This window comes from Pelophylax lessonae (assembly GCF_965119305.1).
Source record: "Pelophylax lessonae genome assembly, chromosome: 11".
Classification (NCBI taxonomy): domain Eukaryota; kingdom Metazoa; phylum Chordata; class Amphibia; order Anura; family Ranidae; genus Pelophylax; species Pelophylax lessonae.
This window is the reverse complement of record NC_138778.1, coordinates 41,686,419-41,705,404: the sequence shown is the minus strand read 5'-3', so window position 1 is coordinate 41,705,404 and position 18,986 is coordinate 41,686,419. Positions and strand designations below refer to the sequence as shown.

At 42.8% G+C, this 18,986-nt stretch overlaps 1 protein-coding gene across 1 annotated transcript in view; it reads right to left on the bottom strand.

Moving 5' to 3' along the window:
* Positions 1 to 18,986, bottom strand: part of DHX35 (DEAH-box helicase 35) — a 110,128-nt gene that overhangs the window by 33,647 nt on the left and 57,495 nt on the right. The window contains exons 12-14 of the mRNA XM_082272917.1: positions 16,026 to 16,236; positions 8,415 to 8,539; positions 3,449 to 3,503 (exon numbers count right to left, since the gene is read on the bottom strand). Coding sequence (XP_082129043.1) covers positions 3,449 to 3,503; positions 8,415 to 8,539; positions 16,026 to 16,236 — 391 coding nt within the window. The remainder of the gene's footprint in view (positions 1 to 3,448; positions 3,504 to 8,414; positions 8,540 to 16,025; positions 16,237 to 18,986) is intronic.

Below are 18,986 nucleotides of genomic sequence, written 5' to 3'. Positions count from 1 at the left end.
TTTTGCAAAGTAGACACTCCAATCTATTTGCTGAGAGGCATGGTGAGTATTTTGCAGCTCTAATTTTTTTTGGAAAATGAAGAAAAAACAGGAAAATGCATTTTTTTTCCTCTTTTTTCAATTTCCAAAACTTTGTGACAAAAAGTGAGATCTGCAAAACACTCAACATGCCTCTCTGCAAATAGCTCAGGGTGTCTACTTTCCGAAAAGGGGTCATTTGGGGGGGGGTTGTGCTGTCTTGGCATTTCATGGCCTCCAAAACTGTGATAGGTAGTCAGGAGTGAAATCAACAATTTACGCCCTTGGAAAGCCTGAAGGCGATGATTGGTTTTCGGGGTCCTGTACTCGGCTAGACTGCAAAAAAGTCTCACACATGGGGTATCCCTATACTCAGGAGAAGCAGCAGAATGTATTTTGGGGTGTCAGTTCACATATACCCATGGCATGTGTGAGCAATATATCATTTACTGACAACTTTGTGTAAAAAAAAAAAAAAAAATATATATATATATATATTTCCCGGAACTTGTGGCAAAATATAAAATATTCCATGGACTCACCATGCCTCTCAGCAAATAGCTTGGGGTGTCTACTTTCCAAAATGGGGTCATTTGGGGGGGTTTTGTGCTATCTTGGAATTTTAGGGCCTCCGAAACTGTGATAGGTAGTCAGGAGTGAAATCAACAATTTACGCCCTTGGAAAGCCTGAAAGTGGGGACTGGTTTTCGGGGACCTGTACTCGGCTAGACTGCAAAAAAGTCTCACACATGGGGTATCCCTGTACTCAGGAGAAGCAGCAGAATGTATTTTGGGGTGTCATTTCACATATACCCATGGCATGTGTGAGCAATATTTCATTTACTGACAACTTTGTGAAAAAAAAAAAAAAATATATATATATATATATTTCCCGGAACTTGTGGCAAAATATAAAATATTCCATGGACTCACCATGCCTCTCAGCAAATAGCTTGGGGTGTCTACTTTCCAAAATGGGGTCATTTGGGGGGGTTTTGTGCTATCTTGGAATTTTAGGGCCTCCGAAACTGTGATAGGTAGTCAGGAGTGAAATCAACAATTTACGCCCTTGGAAAGCCTGAAAGCGGGGACTGGTTTTCGGGGACCTGTACTCGGCTAGACTGCAAAAAAGTCTCACACATGGGGTATCCCTGTACTCAGGAGAAGCAGCAGAATGTATTTTGGGGTGTCATTTCACATATACCCATGGCATGTGTGAGCAATATTTCATTTACTGACAACTTTGTGAAAAAAAAAAAAAAAATATATATATATATATATTTCCCGGAACTTGTGGCAAAATATAAAATATTCCATGGACTCACCATGCCTCTCAGCAAATAGCTTGGGGTGTCTACTTTCCAAAATGGGGTCATTTGGGGGGGTTTTGTGCTATCTTGGAATTTTAGGGCCTCCGAAACTGTGATAGGTAGTCAGGAGTGAAATCAACAATTTACGCCCTTGGAAAGCCTGAAAGCGGGGACTGGTTTTCGGGGACCTGTACTCGGCTAGACTGCAAAAAAGTCTCACACATGGGGTATCCCTGTACTCAGGAGAAGCAGCAGAATGTATTTTGGGGTGTCATTTCACATATACCCATGGCATGTGTGAGCAATATTTCATTTACTGACAACTTTGTGAAAAAAAAAAAAAAAAAATATATATATATATGTATTTCCCGGAACTTGTGGCAGAATATAAAATATTCCATGGACTCACCATGCCTCTCAGCAAATAGCTTGGGGTGTCTACTTTCCAAAATGGGGTCATTTGGGGGGGGTTTGTGCTATCTTGGAATTTTAGGGCCTCCGAAACTGTGACAGGTAGTGCAGAGGTGACATGCACAATTTACGCCATTAGAAAACCTGGGAGTGTTGATTGGTTTTCGCGGTCCTGTACACAGCTAGGCTCCCAAAAAGTCTCACACATGGGGCATCCCCATACTCAGGAGAAGTGGCAGAATGTATTTTGGGGTGTAATTCCACATATACCCATGTCATGTGTGAGAATTTTATCTTTTAGTGACAACGTTGTGTAAAAAAAAAAAATAAAAAAAAAAAATAGTAATATTCCCAAAACTTGTGGTAAAATATAAAATATTCCATGGACTCACCATGCCTCTTAGCAAACAGCTTGGGGTGTCTACTTTCCAAAATGGGGTCATTTGGGGGGGTTTTGTGGTATCTTGACATTTCAGGGCCTCCTAAACCGTTAGAGGTAGTGAGAAAATGCAATGAAAAATGTACGCCCTTTGAAATTCTGATGGTGGGGATTTGTTTTTGTGGTCCCGTACACAGCTAGGCTCCCAAAAAGTCCCACATATGTGGTATCCCTGTACTCAGGAGAAGCAGCAGAATATATTTTGGGGTGTAATTACACATATACCCATGGCATGTGTGAGCAATATATCATTTCAATGACAACTTTGTGTAAAAAAAAAAAAAAAAAAATTTTTAGTCATTTTTCAAACACCTGTGACAAAAAAATGAAATATTCAATGAGCTCAACATGCCTCTCAGAACATTCCTTAGGATGTCTACTTTCCAAAAAGTGGTAGTTTGGGGGGGTTTTGTACTGCCCTGCCATTTTAGCACTTCATGAAATGAGATAGGCAGTCAAAAATTAAAGCTGCGTAAATTTCTGTATTTACACCATAGTTTGTAGACGCTATAACTTTTGCGCAAACCAATAAAAATACGCTCATTGAATTTTTTTTTGTCAAAGACATGTAGCTAAATATATTTTGGCCAAAAAAAAATACATAAATTGAGTATATTGGATATTTTTTAAAAGACAAAGTTGAAAATGTCATTATTTTGCAAAATTTTCGCTCTTTTTTTATTAATATCGCAAAAAATAAAAAGCGCAGAGGTGATCAAATACCACCAAAAGAAAGCTCTGTTTGTGGGAAAAAAAGGACGTAAATTTCGTTTGGGTACCACATTGCATGACCGCACAATTGTCAGTTAAAGTCACGCAGTGCCGAGTCGTAAAATACCCCCTGGTCGGAATGGGGGTAAAATCTTCCGGGGCTTAAGTGGTTAATGCAGCCAGTGACGTCACTGGCGCATGCGCTCTGAAGGAACGGCTGATCGTGCCGTTCCTTCAGAGCCCCGTGCCGTGACCGTCGGCTCCCGTGCGCGTGCGCGGGAGTGACGTCACCGCGGCTCCGGCCAATCAGATGACCGGATGCCGCGATCCCGGAAGACGGGCGACATGTCATGTCGCCCGTCATACAGGTAAGAGAGCGGCACGGCGGGGGCTCGTTCTAAGGTAAGTATTTCATAATGAGCTAGTATGCAAAGCATACTAGCTCATTATGTCTTTCTCTTGCAGCTTCTAAAAAAAAAAAAATTTTTTTAAATGAGTTTACAACCTCTTTAAGATAAAAACATTCAAAGACATCTGATAAAGACATTGAGATCTGTACCTCCTAATGCATAGAGCAGCTCCAGAGCTTGAACCATTGACTGTGCAGGAGGTGGCTGTGCAAATACAAAATGACAAAGACAAGACGTAAGCATAGGATTCAGCACAACAATCTCAGTATACACAATACTTATCACAATTGTAGAAGCCAAAAATGCCTGTTAGCTGAATGAAGAGTTTAGGATATCAGGGTTCTCCAGCAGTGCCAAACACTCCTCTCTTTTTTTTAATAAAGTAGATATTTGGCCCAAAAAAAAAAAATGCAAGCAGAAAGGTTTTTATTACACACCAGTGTCTCTTCTGCAGTAAAGGCTTCTTACCTTCCTCCTCGCAATCTTTTTACACTATGTACTGAGCCTCGCATGATCAGCTCAGTGTATAATTCCAGCATCTGCCAGGTGCAGAGATAAATTAAAGTTGACTTTACATGAACTGAAATTCAGCCGGGACCAGGCAAGGTTTGATCAAGCTATGGGCAGGCTGATTGTACCAAAATCGAGCCATCAGTTGTCTTGGGTACAACCAGCCTGTCAGCCTGATTTTAGAACAAAAAGACATCAATTTTATTTGGGTACAGCATCGCATGACCGCACAATTGTCACCCCAAAACCCTCCAGAGGGAGAGGGGGGGATAGCTATTCACCATACCAGGAACCAAACGGGCAGCGCTCCAGACAGAACCTCCTCACCATCTAAATGGGGGGGGGGGGGCGTCAGCAAGGAGGAACACTGCAAATCAGGCAGAGACGCGGTCGTATGCGACCTCGCGAGGCGTTTAACTCTCAGGCCAGCCCCCGTCCTAGAGCGGAGCTGTGGTCTGCGCACGTTTGCTGCCAAGACTGGGTACGACCACTGGATCAAGATCATCCAGCCCGTCACCCAGTCCGGCAGTTGATTGTATTGATATCGCAGGGAAAAAAAACAGTATAAAAAAGGCCATGTAAAAAGAAAAAATTGCCAGGCAGGGAACTAGCTCCTTACTCCTGACTAGGCTGAAAAAACTGAAGCCCTTTAGCAGAGAGGGGGGGTATACAACCTACAACTGCCCATAGGCATAGCCAAGTCTTTTTTTCTGCCTAGTGTCCTACTCCTGTAGGGGGCAATATAACCCAATGGTTCAGAATACTGGAGAGCTGAACAAAAGAGAAAATACTTTAATACAATTTGAAACCTGCCATGCACAAAGCATATTTCCCGATGAACTAGCTGAAATCAACCTAGTAAGTGGCTCTTCCAAAAATCAAGCCACTGTTCAGGTATTTTGATAGCTGGTGGGAGTTTTAAAGGAATCAGATTTTTTTACGTTCACCTATATGTGTAAGGCAAGAAATATACACAAACATCTTACTGTCTCTGGTCCACAGGGATAATTTGAATAAGGCCACAAAGGCTCAATGCTGAAATAACTATATACAGCCATGCTAGGCTGAGGGTCCCCTCCTTAATGTATGGGGAGTTGAACCTCTCTCTGTGTGTCACACACTTGTCTAAGTAAAAAAAGACATGGTTGTAGTGTCCATTTATTGTGAGAAGAGCCAGTTTTTGGGTTTCGCAGTGCCATCTGGTGGTACAAAATAGTCTCTAATATTTCCTATATGGGTCTTTTCATTTCTTCACCTTTTTACCATGTGGGGAACCTTAATGGCATTTACATTTCTTAGAAACCCCTGCTAAAAGTATTTATATCTACAACTCACAATACATGGTGTCACAATCAGCAAATTGTAGATATAATATCAAATGAAAGAAAAGAATTGGGTTGTACTTATTGTATGTGACACCTAGAGCAAATACTTTTTTTTTTTTTTGTTTTGTTTAACCACTTCCGCACTGCTCACTAGAGCTGTACTGCGGCAAAGTGGCTCGATAACGTCTGGCGACGTAGATCTACGTCACCAGACATTCCCCTCTCTCGGCGCGTGCTCCCGCTGTGACAGTCACAGCGGAAGTCGGGCCAGGGGAGGAGCGGCGGCGATTGCCGCTGCTCTTCTCCGATCGTTGGGGAATCGAGTGTGGAGATCCGCCTGCTTGTGTAAACAGAGCGGGCGGATCTCCTAAGTGACAGGCAGGGTCAGATTGCAGGGTTCAGCATAGCTGAACCTGCGATCTGTCCTTGTGTCACATAGTCACCTCCCCCCACACACGTCAGTAAGCACCAGGCATACATTAACCCCTTGATCACCAATAAAAATTAACCCCTTCCCTGCCAGTGTAATTTTTACAGTAACAGTGCATATGTATAGCACTGATTACTGCAGTAATGTCACTGGTACCCCCCAAAGTGTCAAAAATGTCAGTCAGGGGTCCGATCTGTCTGCCGCAATGTCGCAGTCCCACAAAAAAAAAAAAAAAAAAATCGCAGATCGCCGCCATTACTCGTTAAAAAAAAAAACACCAAAAATTACAGACATCTTTCCCTTAGTCAGTAAATGCAATAACTTTTGCGCAAACCAATCAAAATACGCTTATTGCGATTTTTTTTCACCAAACATAGGTAGCAGAAAACAAATTGGCCAAAAATGTTAAAAAATTTTGATTTTTACATTTTTTGGGGGGAGAATTTCATATAAAAAAAATGTGAAAAATATTGTTATTTTTTCAAAATTTACGCTCTTTTTTTTGTTTATAGAGCAAAAAGTAAAAATCGCACAGGTGATCAAATACCACCGAAAGAAAGCGCTGTTTGTGGGAAAAAAGGACATAAATTTCGTTTGGGTACGGCATTGCACGACCACGTAATTGTCAGTTAAAGTCGCACAATGCCGAATCGCAAAAAGTGGCCCAGACGTAAGACAGCAAAATCCTCCGGTGGTAAAGTGGTTGTTTAACAATCCCCTGCTCAGGGCCGGTTCACACTGCTGCTTTGCAAATTTAGTGCAAATTTAATCTGATTGCAGTGCTAATTTTTTTTATTTATTTTATTTTTGCATTTTCTTTTGTGACAAGCGTGATTCTCTCTCTGTCAGGTGCGAATCTAATGCGAATCGCAAATTGGTTGCAAATTTGGGAGGGGATTGGATACTAGTGATCGACCGATATTGTTTTTTTATTGCCGATACTGATATTTTGGTCATCGTATATCGGTATCGGCCGATATTTTCGGACATTTAAAAAATTTTTTTTTTTTTACAGGTACTGTTGTGGAGGGACCTCCTCTGCACTTAAAAGCATTTGGCTGTTTTGAATGCTGTCCTTTTTTTTTAATTTGGCGCGGGAGTACCCGGAAGTGATGTCATGAGATCACTTCCAGGTTTTTACATGGAGACCCGATCAGAGCCGAATGCGACTTTGATCGGGTCTTCAGCGGCCATGCAGTTAGGTGGGACGGGAGACCACGGCGAGCCACGGAAGCCAGCGGCAGGAGGGGGGGGGGGGGACTTCCCCTCCCGCTTCTTGTAATGACAACCGAGCGGCTTCTCAGCCGCCTCGGTTGTCATTACAAGACAGCCGACCGTCGGCTATGGACGCCGGTACCGGGGTGATGCTTCTAGCTGCAGGGGCATCACTCCGGTACAAGCACTTTCCATAAATATCGGCAATATCGGTAACCTCAGGGGCGATCCCTATTGGATACGGTTGTGATTTTAAGTCTGGCCAATAGAACCCAGTGTGTATGCGGACGTAAAAATAGATGTAATACCTTCCTGGTTTTCGTGTAGTGAGGAGCGTGGAGTATTGTGTGTTTCAGCATGGATCATCATTCTTTGCCATTGGTTATGGCAGTAGTAGCTACTGCTACTGCAGAAGTCCTGATAAAAAAGCAAAAAGCCAGGAGGAGGAGGATGCAGACAAGTTGAAACATGTGCACAATTTCTTGCCATCCTCTGCTTTTTCGTGGAGAATCTTTATTCTGCGGGTCCCGGCTGTCCCATAGGTACTGCCTTTGTCACACGAGCCTTATGAGGTCCTTGTTCTCCACCCCAGTCTTCCTGCGTCTGCCGGGCATGATGGACTGCAAACTGACCACACAAATGAAGCACATGGGCAAGGAACAGGAAGTGAGGCGGAGAGGAGGAGAGGAGCAGGATGGGAGAAGCTAGAAAAAAAAACACCTGGAAATCGCAGTGTCTCCCCTAATAATTTTTTCATGTCTCCCCTAATCATCACTTGTCCTCAGGAAGGTTTTTTCCCCCTTCATGACTTGGGCATTTTTTTGCTATTTAGCACTGCGCTACTTTAACTGGCAATTGCGTGTTCATGCAAGACTGTATCCAAATTAAAATTATATTTTTACACAAATAGAGATTTCTTTTGGTGGTATTTGATCACCACTGGGCTTTTTTTATTTTTTTTTTATTATATAAATGAAAAAATGATGAAAATTCTGCTATAAAACATATCCAATAAAATCAAATTTCTTCATAAATTTAAGCCAAAATGTATTCTGCAACATGTGTTTGGTAAAACTAAACTGCGTTTTTGGGGACACTAGGATAGGTCTGATCATGATCAAGATCCTGATTTGTAGAGACACTATACTAGTAATGGCGGTGATCAGCAACTTCTAATGTAAATGTGACAGAGTGGCGGGCAATCAGGCGCTAATTCACACTGGCAGGAAGGAACACTGACTGACCGACACATACAGTGATCATACTATACACTGTACTAACCCTACTGGCTGGGTGACTGGAGTGATCAGGAGGGCAATCAAGAGGTTAACTGTGTGCCTACCAAGTATGTGTGTGTGCTGCTTTTAACTGAAAGTGGGGAGAGATCCAGTTTGGGGTTTACAAAAACACATATCTCTGTGCTGTGATTGGCCACAGCTGATCAGCAGGTATACAGCCAAAATCATTGGCTGTAACCTCCTGACAAACTTGTGCTGTGTCCAATCACAAAACAGGATAGGGGGGGGGGCATGCCCGCCTCTACACCAGGAAGTTCACCACGACATACGATAAATGTACCATTGGTGGGAGGGAAGTGGTTAAGATGCATCAACATTGATAGTACTCACGGCTCACCGATAAGAAATGGAAGCGCAGGACATTGTCTATGCCGAGTGCTTTCAGCTGCAAGATCACAGGTGACAGGTTACTTCTCTGCATTTCTGGGACTGTGGAAGGAGGAAGCTTTTGGAAATCCTCCTCTGTGAGGAGCATAAAAAAATTCATTCAATCAGTAAATTCAGAAAGTGTAAAAAGAATATAAAAAATAGGTAACGCTGAATTCCAGTCAATAAAACGCACAGATGAAAAATACACACACGCCAAAAAGAATACGGTAGTTATTCTGTCCATTCAGTTCTAAGATTTACAAAGCCCAACCACGCAGAGCACAGTGAAGCAGAATACACCACTTTCTTTTCTGCAGTCATAGGACACAGAAGGGATTCAGTGTTATCCTCTCTCTGCCTTCAGTGTGCTGAGAAACCAATGAAGGAGCAGCAGGAGACTAATTAGGTAATCTCTCTACTCACTCAGCTCTCTCACATTCCTGCAACACAAATCTGTCCGGTGGGCAGGGAGCCTTTTTTTTTTTTTTACTTTCTTGCAGAGCTACAAGCAGCAATACTTTGGGACAATTCCAAATGTGTCAGGTCAGCTATTGGGGAGGCTATGGTTCCTCCTCCCAACCACTATGTCACAAAATTATACAAAATTATACAAAAGCGACATAGGGACCAGCAGGAGGAAACACAGTGTAAAGCCAGGGGCACAATGTTTGCAGAAGTCTCGGATAGCAGCAGTGCTTGTGATATTTATTTTTAAAGTGGCTCTAAATGCAGAAGTTTTTCTTTTTACCTTAATGCATTCTATGCATTAAGGTAATAAAAACCTTCTGCATGCACCATGCAGCTCGCCTTACCACCCCCCCCTATACTCACCTGGGCCCGATCTCGATCCAGTGATTTGAACAAGAGCAGTGGCTCTATCAGGTCTCTCCCTCATTGGCTCCCGCTGCTGTCAGTCACAGACAGGGAGAAGGGAGTGGGGCCTAGCAATGCTCTGCTTGTCTACAGACACACAGAGCCAGCTCCAGAGTGAGCATGCACGAGTGCCCCCATGGTGGCACTAGGCAGAGGGGGAGAAGGGGGGAGCCAGAAGCACTGCTGGGGGATCTGAGAAGAGGAGGATCCAGGCTGCTCTTTACAAAACCACTGCACAGAGCAGGTAAGTATAACATGTTCGTTATTTTAAAAAAAACAAAAAATGTTCCTTTACAATCACTAAATGATATTAAACCCAAAAGCAAACATTTATTATGTATTAAGCTTACTAATTCTTTGATATATGTGTGTTCTTTTCTATGCGTTCTTTCCTTTATTTTTATTTGGTGATCCTGCCAGAACAGAAAAACAGTCCTGCAGATGTAGCAGTTAGGGGGTTAAAAACAAACCACTGACAGGGGTTAAAAAAAAAAAAAAAAAAGAAACTGTTGCTGTAATGGTTCCAAGCCCCCACCCCCCCCCCCCCCAGCACACCACATAAAAAAAAAACAATGCTGCCACCACATCAAAGGATTAGTAAGCTGCAATATATTAAAAGTGTATCTTTTTGGGATTAATACTGCATTAACCTAGTAATAGGTTCACTAGATTAAGAGCAGATTCACACTATACAGCCGGTATATGGCAGAGCAGCAGGAGTGATTCACCGCTCTGGCCGTTCTGCATTGCCAGCTTCGCTAGGGGGCAGTGTGTTGCACGATTCAGCGCATCACATGGCTCCCCCCTTCTTTTTTTTTTGTACAAGCTTTATTTGAAGTGTACAAAACGTACACTTCATTCACTGCAATGAGTGATGCGCTGCCCAACATTACAGTGCGATTCAGCCCGGTGCGCTGTGACAAAATGCAGCATATCTGCATTTTAGCACAGCGCTAGGCTGCGTTGCAGTGTGAACGGGACACATAGGCAACAATTGTTTCCTGTAAAAGAAAACCGGCGCCACTCTAAGTGCAGTAGAAAGGCTTTAATATAAAATGGTAATCAAACACCAATATACTCACGAACGAGTATGTAAAGGGAGCATCATATAACAATGTCAATGGTCCGTCCATAGGGGTAGTGATTCAAGATGGCTCCGGCGGTCTCAGGCACTCGGTAACAGCCGATGGATGTCGGCGCTTCCTGGTAGCTGGAACACAGGGGCTCTCCGACGTCACTTCCCGGTCGTGACGTGATGACGCAGGCGGCGGCGCGTTTGCGGAGCATGCTCTCCTTCCTCAGGCCTCCTATTTATTTTCATATGTATTTGATACCCATATATTGGATTTAACCCCTTAGGGTGGAAACTGTTGGCCCCTTCCTGTTTTCTTGCGCCAGTATATATACATGTTGTTTGGTTAACAATTGTTTCCTATGTGCCCCTGCGGTGACACACGTTTTACCATGCAGCAAAATATTATAGTGTGAATTGGCCATAAAAATACATCTCTATCAGTACGCAGGGCCTCTACACTATGGAGAAAGGTGGCGGCACTTCCAGGAATAAAAACAGCTCCTTTATTGCATATCCATTAAAAGATGAAGCATGACATACACACAATCCACAGATGAATAAGCACAGGAGTGTGAAACGCGTTTACTGATCATCTGTGGATTGTGTATATGTCATGCTTCATCTTTTAATGGATATAAAATAAAGGAGCTGTTTTTATTCCTGGAAGTGCTGCCACCTTTCTCCCCTTTCACATATCCAGTTGGCTGCGGACCAGGCAGGCACCCAGGCTTTCACGGCAGCCTAAGATCTTGCAGGCTGCCTTTTGAGCGGTGTGTACCCAGCATATTCTCCCAGTGCCATCTTAAGAGCAAGGGCATCTTAAGGGCAATGCAGTGCACTGGGGCCCTGAATACAAAATCACCCACAAGAATAAAAATGCAAATTATCGTTAAGGCTAATGACAGCTTCCAATTTCAGCGGCTGGGTCCGGTGAACACACACATATACGGGAGTCAGACTCGACTGTCCTGTGTGTGTCTGTTCCCGTGAAGGCTCCCCCTCCATGGCCCAAGTGGCCTGACAGCAGTGCAGGGCCAACAGGTGCCTTCCACCTGCTAACTAAGTTCAGTGGCAGGATGCACACAGGAATCAGGACTAATGCTTGGCTGGGGCTGGGTGGCTAGAGGGGCCCCCGGGCAACTGCCAAGCGTGCCCATTCGGTAAAACGGCCCTATATTCTCCCACTACACTATGCAGCAGATGACAGAACTAACGTGCCCCATGGGCACCACATAACAAGTAGTATGATATCTGTTTATCCATGACCACCATTGATGTTAAATGATGGAAGTCAATTTTTTTGCCCTGTTTAAGGCCTTTTGAAAAATATTTTCATAGTTGGTCAAAGAAGCCCTGGGAGTTATGTCTTCCTCTGGAGGAAAACTGCTGGTAAACTTCATAGACATGATTCTTTTTTTCAACTGAGTAACTTCTGATCTGTGTATTATCACCTAAGCACATTAGATGTCTCTCTCCTACTTTACTGTATGTTCTTCTGGCATCTGCTGCATAAACAAGAGAGATCACTGTAACTCTTTATGTGATGGGTGGGATGAAGGTTTGCACGCTGTACTGCCAACTTTACCCTAATTGTAATTATCTTCTCGTAACGTCAGACAGCTCCACGCTGAGTGGATGAACGAATGCGTTATTCTTTGAAAATTCAAACGCAAAGGCGGGAAATTCGGTTTATTACATCAGCTATTTAAAAGCTTTAAACTGACACACCTTGGAGTGTGAGGGATGCGGGAACATGATACAACAAGTGCACTGCTATGAATGGGATTTAATATCCTGTATATTCCCAAGACATTTGTATAAATAAGCCTGGGGGGGACACATGCAGAGAGGATAATGGAGTACAGTAAGCCAAAAACATCACTGGAAATCAAAATAATACGCCTACAATATCTAAACCATTATAATGCATACACTATATTAATATAACTTTTACAAAATGCCAATGCAGGCTTTTGTTTTTACAAATTAGGAAAAAGTCATATAAAGCATCAGATCTATTATCCAAAAAGCTTCAGACCTGAGATTTTGTGGATATTGAAACCTTTTGTCATTTAGTTAAAATAACACTTAAAATACTGTTTGTTACATGATGATCACCCTGTGATTATACCATTTTGAGCAGTCCGCTGTCATACCTGCCATAGCACTTGGATAGTCCCCAGCTCAGTTGGGGACCTTCCTTCTTGACCCCTTTCCATGATCCCTCTCTCCCTCTGCTCCTCTTTTGTTGGCCTACTGGTCTTTCTCCTCTTTCCATCTCGCTTTCTTGACCTTCGTACACTTTTCTTTTTTTTTTACTCAGTTTAGGATGTGTGGTTCTGGCCTTTATGCGCTTACCCTATGGGTTCTTATTTAATGTCTGCACTCCTTGCAATTTGATATGCATTGGGTTTTTATGTTATCCACATAATATGGAGCGCTCACCCTCCACTTTTCTTTTCTTTCTTTCCGATTCCTCAGATTATTTACTAAATTATTTACTAAAATAATGTCTTGTCTTGTATTAACAGAGGCATGGACTCCAGAGAGAGAGATATAATTTTGCCCCTGTACAAATCATTAGTAAGACCTCATCTGGAATATGCAGTTCAGTTTTGGGCACCAGTTCTTAAAAAGGATATTGGGGAACTGGAGAAAGTGCAGAGAAGGTCAACCAAACTGATAAGAGGCATGGAGGACCTCAGCTATGAGAAAAGACTAGAGGAACTGAATTTATTCTCTCTTGAGAAGAGGAGATTAAGGGGGATATGATCAACATGTATAAATGCATAAGGGGTCCATATAGTGAACTTGGTGTTGAGTTATTCACTTTAAGGTCAACACAGAGGACAAGGGGGCATTCTTTACATCTGGAGGACAACAGATTTTGTCTCCAAATATGGAAAGGTTTTTTCACCGTAAGAGCTGTGAAAATGTAGAGTAGACTCCCTCCAGAGGTGGTTCTGGCCAGCTCACTTGATTGCTTTAATAAAGGCCTGGATTCTTTCCTGGGTGTACATAATATAAATGGGTGCTAATATTTATAGGTAAAGTTGATCCAGGGAATATCCGATTGCCTCTCGGGGGATCAGGAAGGACATTTTTCCCCTGCTGTAGCAAATTGGATCATGCTTTGCTGGGGGTTTTTTTTCGCCTTCCTCTGGATCAACTGCGGGTATAGGATTGTGTATATGGGATTGTATGGTTGGGTTTTCTTTACTGTTTTTTATTGGTTGGGCGAGATGGACTTGTGTCTTTTTTCAACCTTACTAACTATGTAACTATGTAAAACTGGAGTGTGCAAAATCTGGTGCAGCTCTGCATAGAAACCAATCAGCTTTCAGGTTTTATTGCCAAAGCTTAATTGAATGAGATGAAGTTAGAAGCTGATTGGCTGCCATGCACAGCTGCAGCAGATTTTGAGTGCACCAGTTTTAGTAAATCTATTCCAGTCAGATGTCAAATATTGTTGGCAGTAGGGCTATCCCACTGGCTGCTTACACCTCTTTAGGACTCCAGCATTCTCAGGTCATTCGTCCTGTTGCTGCCATTATAAAGAGGTCTTTTTCTGGTAGATTGAGAATGCAGCAGAACGAGTAAGACCGGCTGACTGCACATGCACAGCAGAATCCGCATTAATTTCTATAGGAAGGCTGTCCACTATTGGGACTACGAATGGGGATTCTATTGCAAATGTGCAACCCATCTGGAAGACTTTTCATGAGAAGGCAGTGGGGCTCTCAGCATGCAGCACAGTGACGATCTGGGACAGATCAGGGGCTATAGCATAGTGCTTTTGCTTAGTCAATTGTCCCTTTGAATATTCTACAGTACCTGGTTGATCCTGCCTGTACCAGACTTCCCCTCTGTGTGCTGACCACGGTTATCATGGCTCCCGAGCCATGACAGCGTGGTCAGCTTACGTCCCTGTGCATCTCTGCATCTCCTCCTCCCTTTCTCCCTGTCCTGTCGGTTCCGTAGTGTTCAGTGAGAACACAATGTCCTCCCCGCCCCTCCCCTCCAGCCTTCATTGACTACATACGTCAGCAGGGAATCTTGTCCCCACTCTTTTGGCTCCCTTAGATCGGGATGAACAGCAGGGAAAGGACACGTGACTGCAAAGCAGAACACAGCAAAAAGGTATTAAGGAATAGGAAAAAAAAAAAAACACTGCACTGCTATACGAGGCAAAACATGGGGGCAATTGAGTTTTCAGCCACTTTAATGCATTAAGGAAAAAAGCCTTCTGCAAGCAGCCCCCCCCCCTTATATTTACCTGAGCCTGATCTTGATCCAGAGATTTGCACAAGAGCGGAGGCTCTCTCAACTCTCTTTCCTCACTGACTCAGACACAGCAGCGGGAGTCATTGGCTCCCACTGCTATTATTTACAGCCAGTGAAGAGGGAGCAGGGGGTGGGACGAGTCCACGCTTTGTGTGTCTTATAAACACACACACAGAGCTGGGCTCGAGAGCGAACATGCATGAGTGCCCCATAGCAAGCAGCATGCTAAGAGGGAACTCGGCAGGGGGGAGAAGCCAGGAGCACCGGGGACCTGAGGAGGAGGATCGGGGCTACTCTGTACAAAAACTTTGGTAAGGTTAATATGTTTGTTATTTTAAAAAAATAAAAACTGTGCCTTTACAATCACTTTAAAGCACAACTGTACAAAAAGTATAGTAGTATAGTTATCCTTTAAGGTAATACAAGGATATATATATATATATATATACACATATATATATATATATATATATATATATATATATATATATATATATATATATATATATATATATATATTATATAGTATACCTCGCGCTGAATCAAAGTAAAATAAAAAATGAAAATGTAAAGATTGCTGCACAATTTCCAAATATCGAAAACAAACAAATATTATAAAAACTGTGAAAAATGCGCTTCCATATACAACAAGGACATTGATTTGTTTATATTTTTGAAATATGGACACTATTTTTTACTAATTTGACATTATGTTTGGGTTATGTATATTTTTTATCATTATGTGATTGTTCACCAATTGGAAAATTAGTTTAACACATGGTTATATGTTAGATGGCGCATTTTTCTCTGTTTTTACAATAATCCTTTAAGGTAATGCAGTTCTGATATTTAAACACAGCAGCAGCTTCCACAATAGCATTAGCAGCCTTTTCACCGACTTAAAGTGGAGTTCCACCCAAAAGTGGAACTTCCGTGTTAGGTAGTTCTAACCCCCTGACATGCCACATTTGGCATGTCATTTTTTTTTGGGGGGGGAGCGGGTACCTAGTTTTGAGAGGTACCCGCTCCCACTTCCGCTTGGAGCGTCGCGGCGCCCTGAGTGGAAGTTCTCCTCTCCCCCTCCCTCCTTGCAATCTTCTGGGACATGTCAGAGGTCCCAGAAGATTGCCGGCCAATCACGACGCATAGCGCAACTCACGCATGCGCAGTGCGTACCCGGCTGTGAAGCCGCAAACTGTCAGAGCCGGGTGCCCACACCAGTGATGCCGGAGCCGCAGAGCAGAGAGGGAGAAGAGCGAAGCTTCGGGCGGCCGCATCGCTGGACCGTTGGACAGGTGAGTGTGTGAGGCTGGAACTCTGCTTTAACATTATGCAATAATTTATCACCTGTATAGAGCCTATAACACTGGCCAGATCGGTTTCTTCCACCCCTGCCAGCTCTTTGATTAGCAGAGGCTTGTGACACTGGAACCACGACCAGAGATTCTACCGCTCGTTTGGGGTCATACGCTCGCAACTTGACAAATCCGCAGTCTATAACGAAGGAGATTCCGTTTATAGTGATGGATGTCTCTGCAATGTTAGTGGCAACAACTACCTGAAGGGAGAAAGCAATACGATTAAAAAAAGAAAGGGGAAAAAAAAGAAAGATAAATATGCAGAAAAAAAGAAAAAAATCATATAAGAACAGGGACTTTTCTAATTGCTTTTCTCCCAACAGAAGAAAAGCAGATTCAAATACGCGCCTAATCCGCGTTTTTGCAAACACGTTTAGGCACGACATGTGCTTGGGAATTCATTCTTTTTATTGGCCAAAATATGAATTCATTCTGGCTATTGAAATAAACACTACAGCGCTAAACGTGCCTAGCAGACTTTAAAAGGATGTAGGGGAAAGAATACTGTAGATAAACAGGTACAACTTACGTAGGAGGATTTGTTTTATCACTGTGTAACACCTGAGGCCAGTCACTTCACTGCGTTTACAACCACTTTAAAGCGATTTTAAACACAAAACCAAAAACTTTAATATATTGCAGTTAACCAATCCTTAAAAAGTGGTTTATTAGTTTTCTTTTTTAAGCTTTTTTTCCTTCTGTTTTCACCTGGTGATCTGGCCAGTAACACACCTCCCGTATTAGAGTACCTCCACTCTGGATGAAGGAGCACAGGAGGCACCTTTGGGCAGCAGAATTGTCAGTCTGGGGGGAGGGGAGTGTTAAGCCTCGTTTCCACTGAGCGGAACGGTTCGGGTCGGTACAGTTTGGAAGGGTTAGGATGGTCCGGCCTATTCAGGTGAGCGTTTCCACTGCAAGTCAGACAGCCAGAGGCCATGCGGGGTTTACACCAAACGTGGGGTTTGTTTTGCGCTTTCGTTTGACTTGAGCATTGACGTTTTCCTGTCCACCAATCAGTGGAATGTATCGTGTGACGCCAGTAGCTCCGCCCTAACCGTACCGTACCATTTCCTATGGCCCTACATCTGAAGGAGGACCAGGAATGGTGCGGTTTGGTTCGGTTGTATGGGCCACTTTCATAATGGAAACATTCAAAATAGCGTACCGTACCGACCCGAAACCGATCCGCTCAGTGGAAACGAGGTATTAGATGGACTAGCAGATTTAGATACACCAACACATTGAAGCCAAACTCCAGCTCAATTTGCAGTTACATAAGCAGTTACAGCAAAGTTTTTTTTTTCTTTTGGGATATAGATATTACATGAATAAATAAAAGCTTATCATTGTTAGCACTCCGTCAGTGGTAAATGGTTTGTCTCTTAACACTCTTAACTGCTACAACTGCAGGACAGCTTGTTCCGTTGAAAAACAACAGACTTACTGGCTGGAGCAGCAGATGAAAATAAATGAAAGGAAGCATACAAAAAGAAAAACAAATGCAACCATCACATCTAAGAACCGGTAAGCTGCAATATAATAAAGGTTTGCTTTTGGGTTTAATACTGCTTTAAAGTGTACCTAAAGCCAACATTTTTGGCGTTAGATCCCTGTGGGTTTTTTTTTTTTTTTCTGCTGTGTCCCTGCAGGGGGAATTTACTGAGAGCAGTTTATCCCGGTGACCACTGTCACCAAGGTCAACAGTTAGATGAAATCCACAATTTTGAGTTGTCATCAGAATAGGAAACACGTGAAAATCTCCCAGTAGAGACACTCGTCCCACTGACAACTATCTAAAGCCCCGTACACACGTACCGATCGTCTGCCGACGATCGTCCGTCTTTTGTCCCCGGAATGTCGGTGTCTGTTGAAAAGTGCAAAGACTGCACAAGACTTTTGTCCGCCGACTTCAGCTGACTGCAGAAGTAATGTCTTGTAATGGTTAACTTTCCCTGTGTTTTTTCTTTTCTGAGCATGCCCAGTCTTGCAAATCTGCAGTCTGTCGGCTGATTTCTGTACTGACAGGCGAACAATCGTCCGTTCTGGTGTCGGCATACAAAAATTTTTATGTTTGCAAGAAAGACTCTTGTCCGCAGAATGTGCGCAGACATCTGTCGGAGGCACCATACTAACAAGCGTACAATCGCAGATCTTTCGTCCGCCGACGTTTGTATGACGACGATCGGTACGTAATACGGGCCTTAAGAGAGGACTTGTCTTCCTTTGAAGTTTCCTTTCACTTCTTGCTGTGTCTTCAGACAGGAAGTGAAATAAAATCTCCCTAAAGGGACACAAAAAAAAAGACAAGGATTTTAGGTATTACCTACAAAATGTATTTAGTTATACTGCCATCAAACAATGTTTAATTATTTGAAACAGCTCATTGGGCTAAACGACCAGATGGCTTCATGTTTTTCTTGGGGATTTCAATGATGACATTTCCTTGCCATAGTTACCACCATTGTTCCGGACTACCTTAGAGGTTTGAGTATATCCCTCCACTTTGGGGGAGATCCTATTTTTCCACTTTCATTATTTATAATAAAAATAACTGTCTTCCACGTAATGGCCAATGCAGTAACCAGCAAAGTCCCCTGGCAGTCATAGGAAGCTGCTAGGTGATTTAAAAATTATATAAAGCCAAAACTTTTTTTTCCTGGTTTTGTAGTTTTGTATAGAGCAGGGAATGTTTACAACAACCATCAGAATTTTTTTTTTTTTTTGCTTTCTGTGTCCAATAAAGAAGATTTCCATTCAGTTCCCAACAGAAAGTCACAACATGGAGTGAGAAAAAATCACTCAAACCGGCTCCCTACTGGAAGAGTTCCCAAGTACAGGTCCCTCTCAAAAAATTAGCATATTGTGATAAAGTTCATTATTTTCTGTAATGTACTAATAAACATTAGACTTTCATATATTTTAGATTCATTAAACACAACTGAAGTAGTGC